This window comes from Periplaneta americana, chromosome 12, assembly GCF_040183065.1.
Source record: "Periplaneta americana isolate PAMFEO1 chromosome 12, P.americana_PAMFEO1_priV1, whole genome shotgun sequence".
NCBI classification, from domain to species: Eukaryota; Metazoa; Arthropoda; class Insecta; order Blattodea; family Blattidae; genus Periplaneta; species Periplaneta americana.
The window spans coordinates 138,969,567-138,993,927 of record NC_091128.1 but is presented as its reverse complement, the minus strand read 5'-3'; the positions used below and the strand labels follow the sequence as shown (position 1 = coordinate 138,993,927).

The 24,361-nt window shown below is 35.1% G+C and overlaps 1 protein-coding gene across 9 annotated transcripts in view; it reads right to left on the bottom strand.

The window, feature by feature from the left end:
• Ask1 (apoptotic signal-regulating kinase 1) overlaps nucleotides 1-24,361 on the bottom strand; it is a 155,014-nt gene that overhangs the window by 51,471 nt on the left and 79,182 nt on the right. For all 9 annotated transcript variants that reach the window (XR_011335326.1, XM_069842139.1, XM_069842136.1 and 6 more), the window contains 10 exons: nucleotides 22,064-22,223; nucleotides 19,490-19,646; nucleotides 15,714-15,883; nucleotides 11,298-11,481; nucleotides 9,749-9,882; nucleotides 5,737-5,864; nucleotides 4,448-4,585; nucleotides 2,748-2,914; nucleotides 1,577-1,672; nucleotides 441-580 (listed from right to left, as the gene is read on the bottom strand). Coding sequence is in view for 8 of the 9 variants with exons in the window: in XM_069842139.1 (XP_069698240.1) it covers nucleotides 441-580; nucleotides 1,577-1,672; nucleotides 2,748-2,914; nucleotides 4,448-4,585; nucleotides 5,737-5,864; nucleotides 9,749-9,882; nucleotides 11,298-11,481; nucleotides 15,714-15,883; nucleotides 19,490-19,646; nucleotides 22,064-22,223 (1,474 nt within the window). In the remaining variant the exon portion in view is untranslated. The remainder of the gene's footprint in view (nucleotides 1-440; nucleotides 581-1,576; nucleotides 1,673-2,747; nucleotides 2,915-4,447; nucleotides 4,586-5,736; nucleotides 5,865-9,748; nucleotides 9,883-11,297; nucleotides 11,482-15,713; nucleotides 15,884-19,489; nucleotides 19,647-22,063; nucleotides 22,224-24,361) is intronic.

Below are 24,361 nucleotides of genomic sequence, written 5' to 3'. Positions count from 1 at the left end.
AGGTCGGATACTTTTTAGACAGGCCTCGTATATGATATGAAAGGTGTACCATTAACTGAAAAGCTAAGGCAATGGCTTCCCTCACCAGAGACCCACGTTTAAAGCAGACGTTTAAGTAGAAGATGTGGTGGACAAAGACCATATTTGGGGCCGGTTTTATCCATTAATCGTAATCACCATCATGCACTGCCTAATTAACTTAAAATTTTGAAGAGTCAAGAGAAAAAGTTTAGAACATAATTCACAAAATTTCTCCATATTCATATCTTATACTCAATTAATGAACTGTTTATGCTTGTAAATTCAATCAGTCTACTTACTATGTATTATAATACGTGTACAACTTTTTACTTGTTATACATCTCAAACCTACAATGCTGACATAAGAGTTATGGAATACAATAACTGAAATAAAATTTGTCATGTCATATAAATCTTACTCTGTTAAGAAAGTGTCCTCCAACAATTCTGCTGCAGTTGCTCTTTTGTCTGGATCAGGCTCAAAGCACCGCAAAATGAAGTTCTTGGCTCTTTCTGAAAGTTCTGTTGGTATTTCTGGATGGATTTTATAAAAACCTACCTATAAGAATCATAAAAAACAAAAACAGGAAGTTACTGTCACTATTCTACTCCATTATACAACTACATCTATTCATCCCTGTCGAACTTAAGTAAAATAATATGATATAATATAACTTAATTTAGGTGAGTTTCTAAAACTGCCATATGAACTATGTTAACTAATTCGATTTCACAAATACAGCTTTGTTCTATTCTACTGGAGGATCTAATAGCAAGTCATCACTTAAATCCTCCTATCGAAATTTCGATCACGTAAATTGGCTTTTTAACCACGACATCATAACTATTTTTACAGCATTAATATGGACTTACTAAAAATTCGTAACAAATGAATGGTTTCTGTATGAAAACATAATTTATTTTGAAAGAAGAGAAAAATTTTAATGGCCAAGTTTATAAAAAAAACACAGGCACATACACACACTTTATTCGCAAAATTTATTAGTACTTTTCTGCACTACAAACTTGGGTTCAAATCAAGAAGGTATAAAATGAAAATTAGTGCAAAATTCCCTGGCATACTCCCAACTCTCCGACTATTTATTTACCACTCAATATCAGTGTAAGTATACCAATCACTAGGGACACCGTAAAACAGTGAAAATAAAATACATTAATGTCAGTAAATAAAAATACTGTGCTGTAATTCGTGAAAAAATTTGTTATTTAAATATATAAATCATGAAAAAAGTCGCCATTTAAATATGTGAACCATGAAAAAAGTCGGTATTTAAAACATGTAAATCGTGAAGAAAAAGCTTAAATTTAAACATGAAAATCACTTTGGCAATATAACACTCATTTTCCTACGGCTTCCCCAGTATTAATAAGACAGTTAAAATTGCTGATTAGTGGTAAGAAAATAAAATGAGTGCACCGAATACGGAATTTCATTTATTCTATGACGATATTGATGAATGTTCATACTTTATTGTCTAGAAAGACTAAATATATCTTAATACAGCATTATAGCCACTTAACATAAAATGCTTACTTTAAAGACTGCAGCTTGTGGAGATCCCAGCTCAATGAATGGAGGTTTTCCAGTTGCCATTTCAACAATTGTGCAACCAAGAGACCAAATATCAGCCTGAAATAGAATAAATTATATAACGAAAACCAGGAAATTTACCACTAGTAAAGTATGCACTTCACTTGCAGATGAATTTAGATTCAATCTGCGAAATGTTGTGTGTTTGACATTTCATCGACCATATACAAAGTTCAAACAATACTCTCTTAAATATGCAATCATCACTTTCTTTTCAACTTAAATGATATAATTTTGTACAACTTGATTACACAACTTTTAACACTATATCACTTCGAAAAACGTATTATGTGTCTTTCTCGTGTTAAATTTTACATTACCATGTTTCAACCTGTTATTGGCCATCTTCAGAACTGGTTGTTGCTGGTCTTCGCGCCTTTTGTTTGTTTCCTGTGGGGGTATGTTTGTGTAGTGTAATGTGGAGTCAAAGAGTGTGTGTGTTCTGAAATTGAGTTGTGTGTTGAGAATTTCATTTGGATGTGTTTTTGTGTGTCTATATATTTCGTATTGTTCCAGTGGGTTTAGTTTCTGGCTTTTTGGTTGAATGTGTAGAATTTCCATGTCTGTGTTGATGTCTCTGTAGATGTAGTTAGCATTTGTGATGTGTTCTGCATATGTGGAAGCGTTTTGTAGTTTTGTTATGACTGTGATGTGTTCTTTGTAACGTGTTTGAAACATGTTAACAAGGTAATGTAAAATTTAACACGAGAAAGACACATAATACGTTTTCCGATATAATTTTGTTAATCAAATACAGATATAACTACATATCAATGGCTAAGAAGTGATTCCTCGTATCTACAAAAATGGTCACTTAGTTTAACTACTTTATTATTTAGAATAACTATATTATTATTATTATTATTATTATTATTATTATTATTATTATTATTATTATTATTATTATGTTCACAAAACTGGACAGTTAACTAATACTTTATCCTCGAGTAGAAGATCTTGCAAAACAATATATATAAAAAGTTGGTCTATTTTCAGATAAATTAATTTTTAAAACTGTTTTCTATTTCACCTGCAAATTCACATATGAAGTACTACTTCTTAGCCATCGATATATATATATATAAACATCATTAACTTAGCAACTTTTACTTACTGGAGCACCATAACCTCTTTGCCCTTTATCGATCACCTCTGGAGCCATATACTGTAAAGTCCCAGTGAAAGTTTCTGTACTTGGACAGAGGCCAGCTAGTCGTTTTGATGTACCAAAGTCAGATATTTTCACTACTCCACTGTACGTGTTTACAAGTACATTATCACCTATAAATGATAAAAGGAACGAAATTATTTTCATACATTCTCTCCCAACTCCACTCATTTCCTTCCAACTCTTACTCCTTCTGTTATTAGACAATATGGGAATGGAACAACAGTGGAATGAAACTACCATAGAGTTAACCAGCGCTTTTTTTCAGCCGGAACGGTCCGGAACACGTTCCGGTAAACTTTTTGCCATTACAAATTCCAACGAGATATATTTTATAAGCAAAATTGAAAATTAAAATTGCCGCCACTGCCGAGTCCAAGAGTTTACATTTTCTCATTATTATCGTTGCTCCAAAAGTAACTCATGCAATCTAGTGCTGCCATCTTCCATTATTGACCCTGAAACTATAGCTCGAAATCGCAAAATTTCCGTTATGCTTAAAATCGATGAGCTCCGTTTGGAACTTACTGTAACATAAGGTATGTAGGCCTAATATTTTTAAACCTACGTTTTTGTTGTATAATATGATCGAGTGATAGAGTTCCGGTAAACTTTTTTCCAGAAAAAAAGCACTGGAGTTAACTAAAATAGTTGGAGAAAACCTACCCCACAATCACAGTGTTCCACAAATCTAAGGAGTTCGGAATCCCATTCTCTTTACTTAGATGAATTACTGAATCATAGACAGGTCAAAATTAACAAATGATTGGTTGTGTGGTTGATTTCCATTGCTGAATGCATGAAAACTAAGTTAATGCCTCTTGTGAGTTGGTCTTGCCTTCACACATACCCATTGCAGGGCTTGCACTGACTCAAGAAGAAAAAGTAGGACATTTAACAAAACAATATGGGCAGTATTTCATTATAAATATATTTATTTAAAGCCTCACGGGGATCCTCCACATACCGCACACACATAATTCAATCAGCACTATAATAAACTCTGCACAATGAGTCTAATGCTATTAGAAGAAATACTAATGTGAATGTGGAATGATTTAAGTTTATACATTAAAGGGAATGAATTGCATGTATGTCTCTGCTCATTGTTTAATACAAAAGTAACAATATTGCAAGTAACAATACTGAAGTTAATTTTCTGAGTAATATTCAGTTTAATTCTAAAAAAAATGTTCAATTCTTAAATATTTATCTTCTTAGAATTTCAAGAACTAAAATATTTATCTTTTCAGAATTTCAAGAACTAAAACAATCTCACAAATTACAAGAAAAATATATCAACTTAAAATGCATATAATGAACATCCAGATAAGAACAAACAAGAAGTACAAAAACAAGCAGCTGATGTAACCCGTTCAATTCCAAACCCTCTCTGTTTTCCTGGACTTCTATTAATGCCATATTCTAGGATTCATACTTACTACTTTCGACAATTTAAAATATTTTACCTCAACATTTTCTTTCGACAACATATTATTAGAATGTATTCAAATGAGAACTAATATGTCTAATTATGAATTATGTGACTATTTTATTCGCAAACATTGCAAAATGATTACACCTTTCTTTGAAGATGTATTTTGATTATTACAATAATCATGAACTGCCCACAAATCTGTATTTACCTTTTATGTCCCTGTGAACAATTTTTTGGTCATGGAGATACTTCAAGCCCTCTAGAATTTGCTTTGTGTAATAAGATATAGTCGATTCATTTTCCTTCAGTGGACCCCACTTGGACCTTAAAAGAGCTGAGAGGCTTCCTAAAAAGAAAAGAAAAAGAAATACGTGAGTAAATGAATATATACAGAGTGTCCCAAAGTCTCCATATATAGGCAACGTAAGTTCAAAATAAAAATGTCAATGTGACTAATTCGCTCCCCAGATCTCACACACCTTGACTTTTACCTCTGAGGTAACCTTAAGTTGCAGGTCTGCCAGGAAAAATCCGGGACTTGCAACATCTTAAAGGTGTCGGAAGAAAAGAAGGAATGTCACGAAACATCATTCTCGAGAGAAAAAAGTTTTAATACTTGAACATTCCTGGTTTTTAATCAGTGTACCAAATGTGCAACGTTACCTTACACGAACATTTCCGCTTTTAATTTTTTTTCTGGACAGTTCTGTAATCCAAGTTTCCACCTATTGAATGTGCTGTATACCATAAAAATCGCTAAAATTAACATTTCTTGATTTCCCACCAATACTCTTCATCTGCAAGCCCTTATCGTCGATGTCTATCATGTGACAATGGACATGTTGCAGTTTTTGCATCGGAACAGGTTGGAACACATTCACCGATCTATGCCTCATTCTTGAAAGCCATTATATTGAGCACATTATGTAACATTTATATTCTGAACTGATATTCCCTACGTATGGAGACTTTTGTGACACCCTGTAGATAAATACTACAAACAATAAAACAATAAAAGTTCACCATTAATCGAACAGCTAGTGACAGCTTTCCAGGTTAGAGACTTGAATTCAAATATCAGCAAGTCCAAATGGTTAAAAAAAAAAGTTTATTTAATGACGCTAGCAACTGCAGAGGTTATATCAGCGTCGCTGGTGTGCCGGAATTTTGTCCCGCAGGAGTTCTTTTACATGCCAGTAAATCTACTGACATGAGGCTGTCGCATTTAAACACACTTAAATGCCATCGACCTTGGCCGGGATCGAACCCGCAACCTCGAGCATAGAAGGCCAGCTCTATATCAACTACGCTACCAAGGGCGACAGTCCAAATGATATTTCGATGGTTCAGAACAATACTATCGTAACTACCACTACTTGTGTTGCTAGTGAACGATAGTAGTGTTCTGAAGAAAAAAAAAACGCACGCACGCACACGCACACACACACACACATATACACACACACACACACACAAACTATAATAAAGGTTACAAACCTCCAGGAACTTGTTCCATAAATATTTTAAAGTATCCACCTTCTGAAATTGACCCCAGGTACTGAACAATGTTTCGATGCCTTAATTGGGAATGAAGTTTTATTTCCTCATGTAAAGGCTGAACATCACTGTAACAAGAAAAGATATATCAATATTTACTATTACAAATGCAATATCACCCATTCAAACACACCATTAGCTAGTTGACTTTCTATGTTATACATCCAGGGTCAAATTTTGGCAAGTCGAATTGAATTTATTGTGGAAAAACGAGTGTTTGGGATAAGTTGTCGCAGGTATTTTCAATTCCTCTACCAGCATTCCATCATATACTCCATTGCCATCATTACCATCAACAGCATTACTGCACTGGTGCCATAATTCACTTCTCAGGGTGCACCAGAGGCAATAGTGAAATGATCTCTTGGATATGGAACAACAAGTTTTGATGGAGAAATCATTGCAATAAGTGAAAGTCTCAGGAATCTTCTATGCCACATCAATAAATTTAAAAATGCATTTATACTGTCAGACTCCAAAGCAGCTATTCTATCAATAGTCTCTAGACACACACCTTCATCTCAAACAGCAGAAATAACTCTCTCAATTAATAACACTCAATAAAAGAATTGTAAACCCATTGTGGAATCCTGGGAAACGAGAATGCAGATGCTTTAGCAAAGAAGGGCAGCACTGCTACTTACAGACCTGTTACTAAATCTACGTATTACTCTGTGAAAAGATTTATTAAATCTACATACTTAGACTTCAATAAACAAAATTTGATAACACAATCTCATGGAAAAAAATGGAACTCTCTGCATCACAATCCATAGTTAATTCCCGATTTACCACGCAAATCGTCTGTAGCTGCATTTAGATTGGCAACAAGCCATGACTGTTTGGCCAAGCACCTGCATAGAATTGGAATATATCAGTCCCCTAACTGCCCATTGTGCAACTCTAACCAAGAAATGGATTCGGAACACCTCAAAATCTGTGCTTCAGTGGCTGACCATGACAATATCTTTGAAAAATATTGGAGTGCAAGAGGTCAAATGACTTTGTCAAACGTTTGGCACTAGAAAACAACAACAACATTTATTTAGTTACAGGTACTGAATGTCAGTAAGAGAAGAATGAATTAAATTGTAAGAAAATATTTGTTATAAATCTGAAGATACATTTTGGAACCTTTTTGGACATAGGTCTCTGAAAATGTTCGGTACAAGAGGGCTATAATAGGAGAGAGGGGTTCAATCCAATCTTTTTCCTGTTAATTGCTTTTAACTCTAAGCAGCCTCCCCTGAGAGCACTAACATAATTTCTTACAAACATTCTGCCACTGAATTTAGATTTCCGGAAATAGAGAATTAACATGCGTGCTCTTGGTTTAAGTTGTTAGTCCTGAAAGTACATTTTAAGGAAGACATTTTGAATTTTTTAATTTTAGTTACAGAATTCTTGTTTTTTTTTTATTGGGTTATTTTACGACTCTGTATCAACATCTAAAGTTATTTAGCGTCTGAATGAAATGAAGGTGATAATGCCAGTGAAATGAGTCCGGGGTCCAGTACCGAAAGTTACCCAGCATTTGCTCGTATTGGGTTGAGGGAAAACCCCGGAAAAAACCTCAACCAGGTAACTTGCCCCGACCAGGATTCGAATCTGGGCCACCTGGTTTCGCGGCCAGACGCGCTGACCGTTACTCCACAGGTGTGGACGAATTCTTGTTTAAGTTGTTAGTCCTGAAAGTACATTTTAAGGAAGACATTTTGAATTTTTTAATTTTAGTTACAGAATTCTTGTTTATGTCTGTTATATTGCAATGTAATTATGTGATTTAGCCCAATATTTAAACGGAATTAAAGTAAAAAAGGAAAACCTATGATATTAATTTTTTTTGAAGAGGTAAATGATTGATGTCCACGTATTAAATGCAAGTATCCCGATTGTGGAAAGGAGTAGTAGTCACCCCAACCAATATTTCTTCAAAATACCAGGAGATAGTGACAGATGAGTTTTTATTTACAATATAGTTATCACATAAAACTAATTTTATATGCTGGTAGATTTGCCTAGCCACGTGCATCATTATAAATCATATGTTGTTACCAGAAACAGCAAACAGTTAATTGCAATAAAGATCTTTGTATGTTTATGTACAAAATAAAATATTGTTACTAAATAAATCTGATGCATTCTAACACAACAGATTTGGTTGGTCATGTCTAAATCATTTCAAATTTCATAGCCCATCTACCTTCTGGAATATCACTTTCTGAAAAAACTGATGGTATTGGCTCAAGGTTTTTTTTTTAAAAAAAGGAGGGGGGAAAAAGTCAAGATTGTAATAGAGATGGTTACATTTCAAATACTGATGTAAATATCAATACAATGGAAAGGTGCAGAGAAGTCTTTTGAAATCTCGTCTATTTTTTATACAGGAAAGTAGACTGAAATTCCTGCCACTTGTTGTGCATGTGGCATATCGTTCGTGACTTCGAGAAGTTTAAGCTTCTTGACAGATCACACTTAATCTGGCTTATGAACCCCTCTCTTCTATTATACAGTAGCGTGCAAATTAATCCGAATAACGTAATTACTTATGCAAAAACACTCAAACGGGATAAAAAAAGGATCTAAGACATACCTCAGTAATCTATGTGGCCTCCCTTGTTCCTAATAACAGCTCTGAGACGATTTCGCATGGATTCCACTAATTTCCCACAAATATTCTTCATTTCTTCATAGCGAAACCATACACCAATGAGGGCAGAAATCATCTTCTCCTTTGCAGAACAATCCATTTTTTGCATTCTTCTTTTGCAAATTGACCACAAGTTCTCAATGGGGTTGATGTCGGGTGAGTTGCCTGGCCAGGGTAGTACCTGAATATTCTTCTTGTTGAAGAATTCTGTAGTTTCTCGAGACATATGGCATGGTGCCAGGTCTTGTTGGAACACACCTCTGCCATCCGGAAATGGTTTTTGCAGCTGGGGTACAATTCTGGTTTCCAATAAGTGAATATATTTGTCAGAATTCATCATTCCCTCGATAGGTATTAATGCTCCAGGCCCTTCATGTGTAAAACAACCCCAAAACATTACTTTAGGGGGGTATTTGGGTGCTTGTTGGAGATGAGCTTCAGATCCTTTCCGTACGTATGAAACATGGTGGCCGTGGACCTCGAAATGAGACTCATCGGAAAAAAATACATTCTTCCAGTCATTCACTATCCAGTGTTGATGTAATTTTGCCCACATTAAGCGTTTTTTGCACATAACAAGGGTTAGCAGTTGCTTCTTAATAGGCTTACGAGCCCTTCGTCCAGCTTCCAAAAGCCTACGCCGCACTGTTGTGACGTGAATATTCGCCCCAGTGGTAGCCATTAACTCGCGGGTTAAGTCGACAGCAGTTAGTCTAGGATTTAATTTACTTTTCCTGACAATTAAACGATCATCTGCAGGTGAAGTCTTTCTTTTCCGGTCACAGTTTCCTTTTTTCTGGGGTGTGGGTCCAGTCTCCCTGTATCGTTTTATGATCGAATTAACAGTAGCCAAACCGATGTGGCATTATGCAGCAATTTGCCTCTGTGTCATAGAAGAATGCTCTGCTAATGTTATAATTTTAGACCGTTTTCGTGGAGTTGTATCCATTTGTGAAGACGACAGAATGTACACAGGATTGCAGTATTAAGTCTTCAACACAACTGAAATGCTTATAAGTACAAAACGACAGGCAAAATGTCACATATTATAAAAAAAATAATGACAGGCCTTCAACAATGGAATTACACGTACTACAGATGTCAATTAAAGCGGTATGAGCAGCTGTGAGGCCAACCATGACAGAAAATGTAAAAATATGTCGTGTTCGGATTAATTTGCACGCTACTGTAGCCCTCTTGGATCGGTGTAAAAAACAAAAAAAAATTTGGCACATATCTATATTTCATCTCTTATATGTAAGCATATCATTAAAAAAACTGACAGTGAAGGAGTCAACTTACCCAAGATTCTTCTCAGGAATCTCCTTCACAGCAATTCTAACTTGAGTATTTAAATCTCTCGCAGCATATACAACTCCGTATGTTCCTTTCCCAAGGATAATCCTCTTCCCCAAATCATCCATTTCATATTCGAACTAAAACAAAAATAGTTATTAACAAGTGTTATGCAAAAAGAAAATTCTTGAAAGTCATATTACAAAAACTCTGAATCTATTCCTTTATATAACTTCATTTACCTGAACATTAGTATTCCAAAGTTTACGCGAAATTTATGTAATAAAATGCACTATATCTCAATGAAAGATCAATATAGTATGAGTCATAAGAAAGGCTTCGTTCCTCATAATATATGTCCTCAAATTCATTCATTCATTCATTCATTCATTCAGTGTTCTGCCCAGGGGCAGGTCTTTCACTGCAAACCCAGCATTCTCCAATTTTTCCTATTTTCTGCATTCTTCTTTCTCTTCTCATATGATCCATATATCTTAATGTCGTCTATCATCTGATATCTTCTTCTAACCTGAACTCTTCTCCTGTTCACTATTCCTTTCATTGCATCCATCAGTAGACAGTTTCTTCTCAGCCAGTGACCCAACCAATTCCTTTTCCTCTTCCTGATCAGGTTCAGCATCATTCTTTCTTCATCCACTCTTTCCAACACAGCTTCATGTCTTATTCTGTCTGTCCATTTCACACGTTCCATTCTTCTCCATATCCACATTTCAAATGTTTCTATTCGCTTCTCTTCACTTTGTCGTAATGTCCATTCTTATCTTCAATTACAAGTTTGAAAATGTGAACTTACTTGCTCTTACAAGGGCTTGCAGGTGTCTGCTAATTTAATCAGCAAAGTGATCTAGAGTTTTGGAATGCTGAGAGAAAATTCTGCTACAGAGCATCAAAAAGTAAAATAGATGTTGCCTTACATTTTAAAGAAAATGTATATTCTGGATTCAAGAACAAGAAAACCACAATGCAGTCATGATAGACGTGGAAACAGCCTTTGATCGAGTTCCCCCTAAGTGCATAATGTTAAAATTAATAGAAACAGGGATCAGAGGAAAAGTGTTAAAATTCAAATACCGGTACAATTTTCTGAATGGAAGAGACATTAAATTAAATTCAGCAAGTAGACTGTTATACCAGATTTTGTTATAGAAGGCCGAATAATAATATTAAAAAATATATATATCTTGAGAATCGTTTTTGAATTTTTCCCCTTAGTAACAATGTATGAAAAACACTATGTAAGAATGTATGATATTAAGTAGATAATGACCAATAATAAAGCAATTATACCCTGCATACAACAGAAAAAAGTTAATCAACGAATGTGGGACACAGCCTACATTTACATACAGTATATAAAAAAATTAAAGTCCGTACGAAACTCAGCCCTTAAGACCTTGTTTACAATGTCCCAAAACAACACTCCTCAACTCAATGAAGAATGTTTTGAATGTTGAACCTCAGAATTCCTACACACAAAAAAAGATCATTTTCATAGAAACTAACATAAACAAGTCTTACAATTCCTTGAACTTACTTTCATCTGATCAGTGGCGACATCAGAGTCCAAGTCTGTGACCATTCCCTCTTGATCAGCTGTCATCTCAAGTATGAGATTGTAGAACCTTTGTCTATATTGTACTGATGGCAGGAACATTTGAAAATCATCTGAATTTTGGTGAACATACAGGAAAAGGCATCTCTCATCACGTTTGTATAAACTGTTGAAGAATATCTACATAAGTAAGAAGTTACAAGGTAGATTGCAGTACAACAGTGGAAGTGCAGAGTGAGTCAGCCAGGGCTAAATTGGCATCAGCGGAAAGTCGTATGCGTAGTAACTGCTGAGCCAGACCTCTTGTTCGCACACGTTTCGTGTTTAGTTACGTTAACATGTTCACACAGTGAGGGTGCAGCTATATACCGTACATTTAAGGTAAGCGTTCACTACATCGTATTGCACTCCTTGTACAAATCGCACGCAACAGATATTTTAAGTGCAGTGCATTCACTGTAACGGCTCCACCTCATCGGATTCCCCTATCAGCTGTCTAAAACATGACGTCGTACGATATTGACATTGCTGAAAACAGAGGAGTTGAGGTTAGTTCTATTAATTATGACTGTTTGCGAATAAGAATTTGTAATTGCTTCATGCATCTTAATTGTAGAGAAAGAAATGAAAGAAATAATGGCTACATAATATATATGTAAGAAATGACTTGATTACTGTAATGGGAACGCCTCAAATTATATAATTCTTCGCAATTTTCTACAAGCGAAATAAGTTTTCTGTCTGCCATTTTGGCGCGACACTGAACATGGCACAACATAATAGTAACAGTTGACCAATTAAAATTGATTTATTAAAGAAGGCCATGATCGCACGCATCGGAAAAGTTGCTCATCTGAGAAACGTGAATGGATTTGCCGAGAGGCGATGTGTGCGATATGATGTAGTGAACGTGGTTACATAACAATTACAGCAAAGATAGTCTTTTCTGATCCATGCGATTCGTCCGATGAGTGCGATACAATGTAGTGAATGCTTACCTTTAGAGTGCAGTATGTGTTCATTATGAAATACAGCCTTGAACGAGTATCTATTTACGACAAGTTTGTGAAAAACGAACTTGGAGAACAGTTGTAACAAACTTCTGTCAGTCATTCCCTGATCGCTAGAGCCTTCTAAAGCAATGATTTACAATTTAGTGAAGAAATTTCGTACAACTGGATCAGTACTGGATAAGAAACGAACATATGTGAAGTGTGTTCTCACTGAGGAGATGTTAGGTGAAACTGGTCACTGACTAGAGAGAAGTCCAACGACATTATCCCGCCGTGTAGCTCAGCAGGTAGGGGTGTCACAGTCTTCAGTGATAAGAGGTATGAAATAATTAAAATTAAAAACTTACAAAATTCATGTAGTTCAAAGGTTAACAGAACCCGATTTTCAGAGCACACTTAGGTTTTGCATGTGGTTCCAACAGTCAGTGTATGATGGTCTACTTGACTCCACCTTAATTTTTTGTAGTGACTAAGCATGGTTCCATCTCAGTGATTACGTGAACACTTAAAACAATTGTTAGTGGGACAGTGAAATTTCACACCATTTTCAAGAACCGCTAAATGACATAAAAATATGAGTATGGTTTGCAATGAGCAAATGAAGACTGGTTGGCCCCATTTTCTTTGAGGAAACAATTAACAATTGGCCACTGACTAGAGAGAAGTCCTATGAAGCTTTGACATCATCCAGCTATGTAGCTTAGCAGGTAGGGGTGTTACAGTCTTCAGTGATAAGAGGTACGAAATAATTAAAATTAAAACCTTATAAAATTCGTGTAGTTCAGAGGTTAACAGAACCCGATTTTCAGAACAGACTTAGGTTTTGCATGTGGTTCCAACAGTCAGTGTATGATGGACTACTTGACTCCACCTTAATTTTTTATAGTGACGAAGCATAATTCCGTCTCAGTGATTACGTGAACACTTAAAACAATTGTTAGTGGGACAGTGAAATTCGTGTAGTTCAGAGGTTAACAGAACCCGATTTTCAGAACAGACTTAGGTTTTGCATGTGGTTCCAACAGTCAGTGTATGATGGACTACTTGACTCCACCATAATTTTTTATAGTGACAAAGCATAGTTCCATCTCAGTGATTACGTGAACACTTAAAACAATTGTTAGTGGGACAGTGAAATTTCACACCGTTTTCAAGAACCGCTAAATGACATAAAAATAGGAGTATGGTGTGCAATGAGCAGACGAAGACAGACTGGCCACATTTTCTTTGAAGAAACAATTAACGCACGACACAGTTCATACTCCGTCCATTTTTTTAATGAACTGAGTGAGGACGAGAAGTTGTACAGTTATTTCAAGGAGGATAATGGCACAGCTCACACTGCTCATGTGTCAATGACCGCCATTCAGGAAGTGTTTGATGACAGGGTGGTAAGTCGTGGATTATGGCCAGCTCGATCTCCAAACTTAAATCCCTGTGATTTTTATTTACGGGGCACACTGAAAAGTAAAGTTTACGCGAATAATCCACATTCACTTGAACTCAAACAAAATATCTGGTACGAAATTCGAGCCATTTTGGAGAACAAACTGTGTTAAATTGCTGGACAAGTCTTCTGGAGATGTGCAGCCTGCCAGATATCACAAGGACGTCCTTTTGAACATGAATTATGAATTTGGTATATCATTACACAATACTAACTGTAAAAGTGCGGAACGAATCCTCCACATATGGAAGCATCATTACGAATGAATCAGCTGCCATGAGTGCGGTTAGGAGTCTAGCCCTGGCTGGTTCACCCTGTATATGGAAAATAACACTATTTGAGTCTTTTATTGCTCTTCTTTAATAAATATTTAAAAAAATTCGTACGAAATTTGAATTGAATTCCACAAAATATTCTTATGTATCACACTAGTCTACAAATAAGGCAACACTTTTCTTTATAATATCAGCATCATTTAAACAGACAGTATGATAATTCAGGCATAATAGATCGACTATTGATCAGATTTTTTGTATTCAACAGATAATGGAGAAAAAATGGGAGTATAAGGGTACAGTACATCAGTTATTCATAGATTTCAAAAAGACGTATGACTAGGTTAAGAGAGAAGTTTTATATAATATTCTTATTGAATTTGGTATTCCCAAGAAACTAGTTCGATTAATTAAAATGTGTCTTAGTGACTCTTACAGCAGAGTCCGTATAGGCCAGTTTCTATCTGATACTTTTCTAATTCACTGTGGGCTAAAGCAGGGAGATGCACTATCACCTTTACTTTTTAACTTCGCTCTAGAATACGCCATTAGGAAAGTTCAGGATAACACAGAGGGTTTGGAATTGAACGAGTTACATCGGCTTCTTGTCTATGTGGATGACGTGAATATGTTAGGAGAAAATCCACAAACGATTAGGGAAAACGCGGAAATTCTACTTGAAGCAAGTAAAGGGATAGGGTTGGAAGTAAATCCCGAAAAGACTAAGTGTATGATTATGTCTCGTGATCAGAATATTGTACGAAATGGAACTATAAAAGTTGGAGATTTATCCTTCGAAGAGGTAGAAAAATTCAAATATCTTGGAGCAACAGTAACAAATATAAATGACACTCGGGAGGAAATTAAACGCAGAATAAATATGGGAAATGCCTGTTATTATTCGGTTGAGAAGCTTTTATCATCTAGTCTGCTGTCAAAAAATCTGAAAGTTAGAATTTATAAAACAGTTATATTACCGGTTGTTCTATATGGCTGTGAAACTTGGACTCTCACTTTGAGAGAGGAACAGAGATTGAGGGTTTTTGAGAATAAGATTCTTAGGAAAATATTTGGGGCTAAGAGGGATGAAGTTACAGGAGAATGGAGAAAGTTACACAACACAGAGCTGCACGCTTTGTATCCTTCACCTGATGTAATTAGGAACATTAAATCCAGACTTTTGAGATGGGCAGGGCATGTAGCACATATGGGCGAATCCAGAAATGCATATAGAGTGTTAGTTGGGAGGCCAGAGGGGAAAAGATCTTTGGGGAGGCCGAGACGTAGATGGGAAGATAATATTAAAATGGATTTGAGGGAGGTAGGATATAATGGTAGAGACTGGATTAATCTTGCTCAGGATAGGGACTAACGGCAGGCTTATGTGAGGGCGGCAATGAACCTCCGGGTTCCTTAAAAGGTAGTAAGTAAGTATGATAATATCAGGACGTAATATCTTTGACCATATCATATTATGATAGTCCCTTTATAAAGATTCAGATTCTCAAAACAAATTGAACAAATTACTGCATAAGAAAGGGCAATTATTAGCATTATAATTGTAATTATCTCCAAAGGTTATTTTTCAGTAATGAAATATTCAAGCAATTTCGTTCTTCAAAACTTTCAAAATGTTTGAATTCAATATAGAATATTATCTTACCTCACACTGCGAATCATGCTAGCTGTAAAAAGCCAATCATGAACTTGTCGGCAGTTTCCTTTCATACTATCCATGCACAGGTTCCATATTTGCACAGATTTTTCTTCAGCTCCGAGATTCACATTAACATAACTAGGCATGAATATTTTTGTAGGTTCTAAAACCAACATCTATAACAAAAATGAGAAAAGGCATAAATATAATATTATAAACATATTTACTTACTGAATTCACTCACTCACGTCATTCTTATTTAGTGATACTAAGCGTGCTGCACATAAAGATGTGTAAGAGTAAATGAAATACTACTTTCATGTGAATTTTGAGAACAAATTGCACCATGCAGTATCACCAAAAATGAGTATAGGTATGAATTCAATTTTCCAAAATTTGAATGATATAGTCCGACCATCGGATCTGTGCCCCGGTAAGATATGCGAACTGAACCTTAATTCCTTTTCAGCCTCGGCAATTCATTTCTCCCCCTGTATTCCTATTTCTCTCTTTTCTATCCCTCTCTCTTTCTCTCCCCCACTACTCACAATTTTAAGCCTTCTTGCGGGACAGTTTATTTGCACTTGCAGTCCAGTGTTGTCAACTCAACATGAATACTGTAGCACGGAGTGGTGAAAGAAATATTATTAAGCAAGTAATAACATTTTGCATAAGTCAATCAGCGTCATTACACCTACTTAAATTAAATTATGAATAAGTAATAATTAACCTTACAGTATTATAAGCAATATTCAAGAGACATGACACTGTTTGACGGAAGTTTGGCAACATCCCTATTCGGCAAGGTTCGTGGCCTGCTGTTTGACGTAGTGAGAGAGAAAAGGGTGGAATGGGGTGAGTAGAGGCGTTAATTTTTCCAAGAACGACGACAGTGCTGAAAGGGCATAGATTCGATGGTCTGACAATATAAATAAGTCCTCTGCGCAAATTTTAGAAATAAATTCTGTTTGGAATGGTCATCATCATATTTTTTTATTTGATAAAAAGATAACATTAATGAAAGTTGTTATACATAAAAAAAGGATCGGTCATTTTACAAATATAGCACTTTAAATAATACGCAATTTCGTGCAGCCAAGAACTTCAACTAACCTAATAACAAAAGGAGGGGTATACTAACAGTTTCAACAGAAGGTGTGTAAGCTTTCCGAGGTTTGTAAATCAAAAGTAAAAGAAAGAAGCAAACTTAAAAATTTCTCACAAAGATTAGAAAAAAAAAAAATCGTATTCGTCAAAAGCATTATTTGTAAAACAAAGATACAATGTGAAGTACAATGACAAATGACTTTACTCTTTAAGATAAATACCAAGTGAACAATTTCCTTCCTGCCTGGAAAGCTGCATCTTCGACTATCAGCAGACATGCTCTCACACACTGATTATGGAGACAGTGTAGTGTCAGTGATTAAACAAACCACAAACTATTAAGGTAAAATATTATTAAATATAGTCTTCTAAACCATTATTTGTTCACCTAAATTAGAAAGGAGATTCTGAAAGTGTTTGCCTTTTTGTTCAAAACGAAAAGGAAGTGTACTTTGTCTTACTTTACAACAGGATTCTGTAACAGTACATACAGCTGACTATTCTATGGATGAACTCCTTACAGTATTCGAAGATAAAATGTGTGGTCCTCACCATTCCCCTGTCTAACCTCCAGTGACTTTTTTAATTCCTGCGGAACTTCAAAAGATAAATTGTATAAAAATTATTCAAATATCCTAGAAATGATTAATATCTTAAAAAAGAACATCGTCTCCATTCCCCAAATAGAACTGCAGTAAGTGATACGCCATTTCTTAAGCAGGTGCCACAAATATTTGAAACAAGAAGGCAATCTGTTTCAGAATCATCTTTTTTAATTTGAGTACATGTAAATGACGTTTTATCTGATTAAATTTAATACTATTTTACATTATTAGTTTGTAGACTGTCAAATTACCATGCTGTGCTATCTCCATAACCAGCATGTGGGAACTCACTGACAGTCAAAATTGCTGTTTTTTGGCTGGAAAATAAGATGCACGTCCAGAACATATCTTCTTCCCTTCCCTCCAATGCCACCAGTTTGTAGTTTGACATTTCTGGTCTCTCCTACCAATGGCTTATTTGTAACCCACTTCTGAGGTTGGGGTGGCTGGAAGGCGGAGTTACGCTGTCCCAGTGATATGATACGATGATTATGAACTGCCAGGAGAGGTCCCCTTTAAGGAAAAATTCCTGTGTTCTCACCGGGAATCGAACCCAGGACCTCATGAACTATAGTCAGAAGCTGTGACCACTAGTCCATAAGGCTGATCACATACACATATAAATAATTACATTATCTATAATACTCTTCATCTTCTTCATCTTCTTCTAGATTCACTTCAAATGATATCTGAAGAAGAGCAGATGGGTTTTAGAAAAGGGCGCTCATGCAGTGACAATATTTTTAGTATAAAAAGAATTTTAGAGAAACGACGAGAAGTTAATCTAGAAACGCACATAGCTTTCGTTGACTTCGATAAAGCTTTTGATTGTGTAGAACGATCCAAATTATGGAAAATAATGTATAATAAAGGTTACCCTCCATATTTGATAGAAATAATAAAATGCCTCTACACAGATACAAAGATAATAATAAACACAGGAACATCGAAAACAGAAGAAATAAGAATAAATCAAGGACTCAGACAAGGTTGTAGCCTATCACCTAGTCTCTTCAACGTATATCTAGATGACTTAATTAAAGAATGGAAAATAGAGGTGAATCCAGGTATAAAGATTAGTAAAGATACATTTTTAAATATTCTAATGTTTGCCGATGATGTAACATTAATACAAGACAGTGAAGAAAAATTGCAATATGCCATTCACAAACTACACCTACTAGGAAAAGAAGACTATAATTTGAGCATATCGACTCATAAAACTAAAGTAATGGCCCACAGTGGTAAATTTCCAATTCGTACAAAAATAATAGTTAATAATAAGCCCATAGAACAAGTATCTCATTTTGATTATTTAGGTTGTAATATAACTTATGATGTAGATAGAGATATTGACAACAAAATAAGCAAATTTCAGTGGATATGTGGAACAATAAATAGAACACTAAAAAATAAAACTAGAAAAGAAACAAAACTAAAGTTCTATAAAACTATGGCGGTACCCATGTTGACATATGGAAGCGAATCATGGATAATTAAAGAACGAGATAAAAGTAAATTACAGGCTGCAGAGATGAGGTTTTTTCGCAGAGTAAAGGGATGTACAAGAAGGGATGTGATAAGAAATGAGGATATCCGTAAAGAATTAAATATATACAACATAAACGATAAAGTTGAAGATTATAAAGAAAAGTGGAAAGAACACCTGTCTCGAATGGATAATGAAAGAATTCCAGCACTGATACAACAATACCAACCTAAAGGCAAAAGAGATGTCGGACGTCCTAGGAAGAGGTGGAACTGAATAAAATGTGAAGACGGAACAGGCACTAAGCCTAAACCATGAAGTGAAGATGATGATGACTCTTCATCTAGACTCATGTCCCTGCTTGTGGGGTCGAGTAAAATTATCTACTATAATACACAAGTAATATTAGAAAATGAAAGTGCTTGTTACCTATTTTATGTAATTACTTCATAAAAATAACTTACAATATTTATTTATAGACAAAACAACTATTTCCTAAGATATACAATAGAACCACATAGAGTAATGGAAATAAATTTACAAGTCTCTCTTTCTTCTCTTCACAGAGGGCTCATACTTACAGGGAAACGTATAATATCCCCAACTTCAGTCTTAGTTGCTTCTGCAAAATATTCCACCCAAAATTGAAATACTTGCTGTTCTGGGGATGCTTCGGATTCATCTTTCTTGCGAAAGCGATCTATCAAAGAAATGTTGCCTATTGTAGACTTCAGGTACCTGTGGAGATAAATTAAAAGAACAAATCAATACATTCATACATATTATATGGAGCACTTGTTTGGATCGAAGCTAAGAAGAAACAACACAATAAGATAAAATATTTTTTTTTTTTATCCAATGCCACCAGGTTGTCTTTTCGACATTTCTGGTCTTCTCTCCTGGCTGTGGCTTAATTGTAACCCAGTTCTGAGGTTGGGGCGCCTGGAAGGCGGAGTTACATTACCCCGATGATGTGATAGGATGATTATGATAATGTATTGCCAGGAGAGGTCTTAAATCTAAACTTAACCTAAATTCCAGACCATGGACGAACACAGGAATAATCCCCTTTGAGGAAAAATTCCTGTGCTCTAACCAGGAATCGAACCCGGGACCTCATGAACTATAGCCAGAAGCTCTGACCACTAGACCATGAGGCTGGCCATAAGATAAAATATATAAGAGTGCAAAGACTCAATAATATAAAAATAGCAAAAACGTTCCGCACCACATCTAATGAAGCTCTTTGCATTATTATGGGATTAACTCCTACAGCCATAAAGATAGAAGGAACAGTTCAACTGTATAAGATTATTGTTTTGAAAAAAGACCCAAAAATGTAATGGGACATGCTGTTAAATAAATAAATGAAGAAAAAAATGAGCACACACACACACACACAGATTTGGTTTGGTAAAAAAACATACGAGCTACTCCATCTCAAATCGACCGAAATATAGAGAAAATTGACCTTATAATTTATAAATACAATCAAACCTTTTTTGTACGTACAGAACTGTGATACAGTGCTTTGTGCAAAGTTTGAGGCATCAGAACTTCATAGTGTTTAAATTAAAAATATTTAAATTCATCGTATTTTCATAAAATTAGCAACTTTAAACTGTTGTAGCTCCGAAACCCTTTCACCCAATGATCAAAATCATGGTTTATTTTGATGCTGAGAAATTAAAGTTTATATTGACATATACACAGATTTTCTTACTTTTTATGGAAATGGAGAAATTTAGATTTTTCCTCATTAAGACACCTTTGGCTAGGAAAAAATATTTTAAAAATATATAGTTACATTCCGCATTGAAAGTACAAATAAACACATATTTTTTACTGATGGTATATTGATAAGAAAGTATTGAAAATATCAAATAAAGAAAATAAATAGTACGCGCATGAACTAACCAGCTGACAATGAGACGGGAGCTAGCCGAGATAAGCAAAGCCAGGAGACAAACACGTGATGTGTCGTCTAGCAGCGCATGGCTGTGCTAGCTTTATCACAGGTTTTCATAAACACAGGAGTAAAATGACGCCCAATGCTTGCTTATCTTCAGCTCTCAGCCAGTGCGTGCGGTACTGCGCCATTCAAGTCTAGGCGTGTGAAAATAATCTATTTAATACCCTCGAAACTTATTGCCGTACCACTAAGCAAACAATGCCAAATCCCTCTTAATAATGCAAGGTTTTTTCTCAATATTTTTTTACATTTTTACAAATGATCAAAAAGCCTAAAAGCAAGTAAAATCAGATTATCTGTCTCTCTATGTACAATAAAAATAACGATTACTTCTTAACATAACCTACCAAATGTCAGCTTCAAAATAAGCTCTCGTTCAATGTTCTGCAGTAAATGGTTCCAGAGTTCTGAGCACTGAAAGAGGCTTGTTTTTTATAAAATACGCTAAATTTGTCGCTCAATAATACGAAAACCGTTTGACTTACGATAGTATATTTTTGTAAATGCACTCCCCTGAGCACCTTGTATAAGTAGGGAAAAAATTAGAGTATAAAAAAATGCGAGGTTTTTTACTGATCGATTTCATATGGAATAGCCCATACAATTCTTTTACAGAACACACTTCTCAAAACAGTATTTTTTAAACATTTTGTTATGTTATAAACATATTTCCTCACAGAGTTGTATTTAGGGCATTAAGGATCAAGTTTTACACTCTTTTTTTACTCAATGTTGAGATGCTGTAGAAATATGTCTTGACAAGGGATAAGCATGTCTAATCTGTTGTAAACCGCCACAATGTTCAATGACCATTCTATAAAACGAAAAATTAGCCCTAGACCTTTATAGTAACACACGGAATTCATCTAGTATTATCACTGCTGCTAAAACCTGCTTCGATGAACTCATTCTGGATACTGAAATTTATGAACAAAGTTCGGGAGTTCACGAGCCAAACTCGTATGTGTATGGACACCTTCAATCGCAGAGAGACACGAGACAAAACGTAACTGCAACAAATTGATTATCACGAAATGGAGCAATGACCTTACGTAAAGTTCATAAATATTCCTAAGAAAGATTGAACCTCCCAACGTAGGTGTCTAAAATGATGTCTACTTTGTGTATTTTCCCCCCTCCCTCAGAACAGACAGTATATTTGTATATACAGTAATCAGCTTACCAATTTGGTGGTTTTAATTTGAACATACATTCTGCTGCCTGGATAGCTTTGGAGTAGTCTTCTGCAAGAACACTTATTTCAAAGAAGGTAGCAACATCCCAATAGTCTTGCAAAGAGGATAAACTCCCCTTTTTCCCTATTAGGTTGTTCAAGACCATTGCTGAAAATAAGAAATTTCAATATATTTGAATGGTGAGAAGAACGTAATAATTATTTTCTTTCCAAAACGATTCGAATTTAATAATTAATATTACATTTTAAAAAAATTGAACATTGTTATAAATGTATTATGATAAGCATAAGATTAAGTACTAATTCCTGACAAAGTGTCTTGCAATATTATTAATGCTATGTTGCCAAAAATATTCAATGATAGTACAGTATTACAAATGAAACAAAATGATATGTAATAAATGAATCTGAGATGACTTTCTACAGTCTATAAAAGAGAAGTTCAAGCCAGCACTGTGGATCAGACCTGACATTGCTCAATTAGTAAGACCATTCAGCATGCCAAGCCGAGAAGTCCTGAGTTCGATCCCTGGTGCCAGAACGAATTTTTCTCCAAAAATCATAATACATATGAATTAACAAGTACAGTAGAGGCAAAAAAAAAAACTGATTTCAGAGCCTTATTCACTCAGAGCACGATAGACTGGTAACTAAGACTTACGTGGTTCGAATCCTGAGTGGGAAGGAAACTTTTTTTTGTTCCTTATTCAAATTTATTCCCAATACTTTCCGACTGCTGATAAAATTTATGTTCTGGAAATAATAAGTTCATTAAATAGTAAAATATCGCTGCAATCGAAAAGTATTCAGAATAAATTTGAATAAGGAACAAAAAAAAGTTTCCTTCCCAGGCAGGATTCGAACCACGAAAGTCTTAGTTGCCAGTCTATCGTGCTCTGGAGTGAACAAGGCTCTGAAATCAGCTATAAGGGTCGATCCGGTTTTTTTTTTTGCCACTACTGTACATAACTCTTGTTAAAATTACTACAGAAAGTCGTATAATACACGTATTCAACATATTAGAATTAAAAGTTAACTTCGGTTCATTCAGAAGTTACATAAAGAAAATATCGCAAAGACAAGAAATAGAAAATAATTTTAATTAATCTTGGAGTACTATTCTAACAGCCACGAAAATCTAGAGTTGCAATTTTCAGACTATGGATAGGTCATGACTGCATAGCAAGCCATCCTCACAGAATAGTAATTTACAACACACCAAAGTGCATTCTGTGAAAGTCAAATGAAGTAATGAATCTGAACCATCTCAACAAATATAAGTTACAGCCCTATTCAAGCATGATACCATCCCTCAAAAATACTGGAGTGCTAATGGCTTTATTTCCAAATGTTTAGGCATTAGAACAACCGCTACAAACTCAAAGCTGTTTTTTTTTACCAATATTACCAACTTTTCCCTCTGATTGAGGTTCTGGCTGATATGTAAATCTATTATCAGGCAGTACATCTCACTTGATGATATGTGTTAGAGGAAGAACAATTGTTTGTATGCATCTGAAGTCTGATTAGTGTAATATGTAGTTAATCGGCGATGTATGCAATGGAGGAGGAAAGGAACTGGCCACCCTACCCCATTATCTCCTGGCCTAGTTGCCTCGTAAGTGATGTCTTGTTGGTATTGTATCATCTATCTGACCACTCCAGGAATCCAGTAGTAGTAGTAGTGTCACTTTCGTAACATCCAGGAGAAATACATCTCTTAACCATCTCCTTGCGTGATTTTTTTTATCAGTTTACCGGAAGTATTTGCAATGACCATGATATTAAATTACTTATCATTGTCTACACATAATTTTACTTTAGATCCAAATTTCCCTTTCGTTTCTTGAAAGCACAGTATGTACAGTCGTGTTCCTAGACTTCCAAGCTGCATCTATTGATTTGGACAGCGTACGAATGAGTGAAAGATGTCATGGATTGCATTACAACTGTTTTAATGTGAGTTAAGGGGAGAGGATGGTATTTTTTGAAACTTTTTTCCTATTTGGTGTAAAATATTAATTTTTTGTATGTAGATAGTTCATGGCTGTAGCAACTCAACCAAATATAAATATTTTGAAAAAAAAAAAAAATTTGGAGACCCAGATTTGAAAAAAATATACCCAATGTAGGATTTTACTAAAACCAATATATCTTAACCATTTTTAAAGATAGATTAAAACAGTTTTTTGCAATGTACTTGCAAAAGCATGCTCTACAAACTGCTTGTCACAGAATTTTGATATTAGTCTCTATGTTTGTAAAATAAACAATTAAAATTTAATA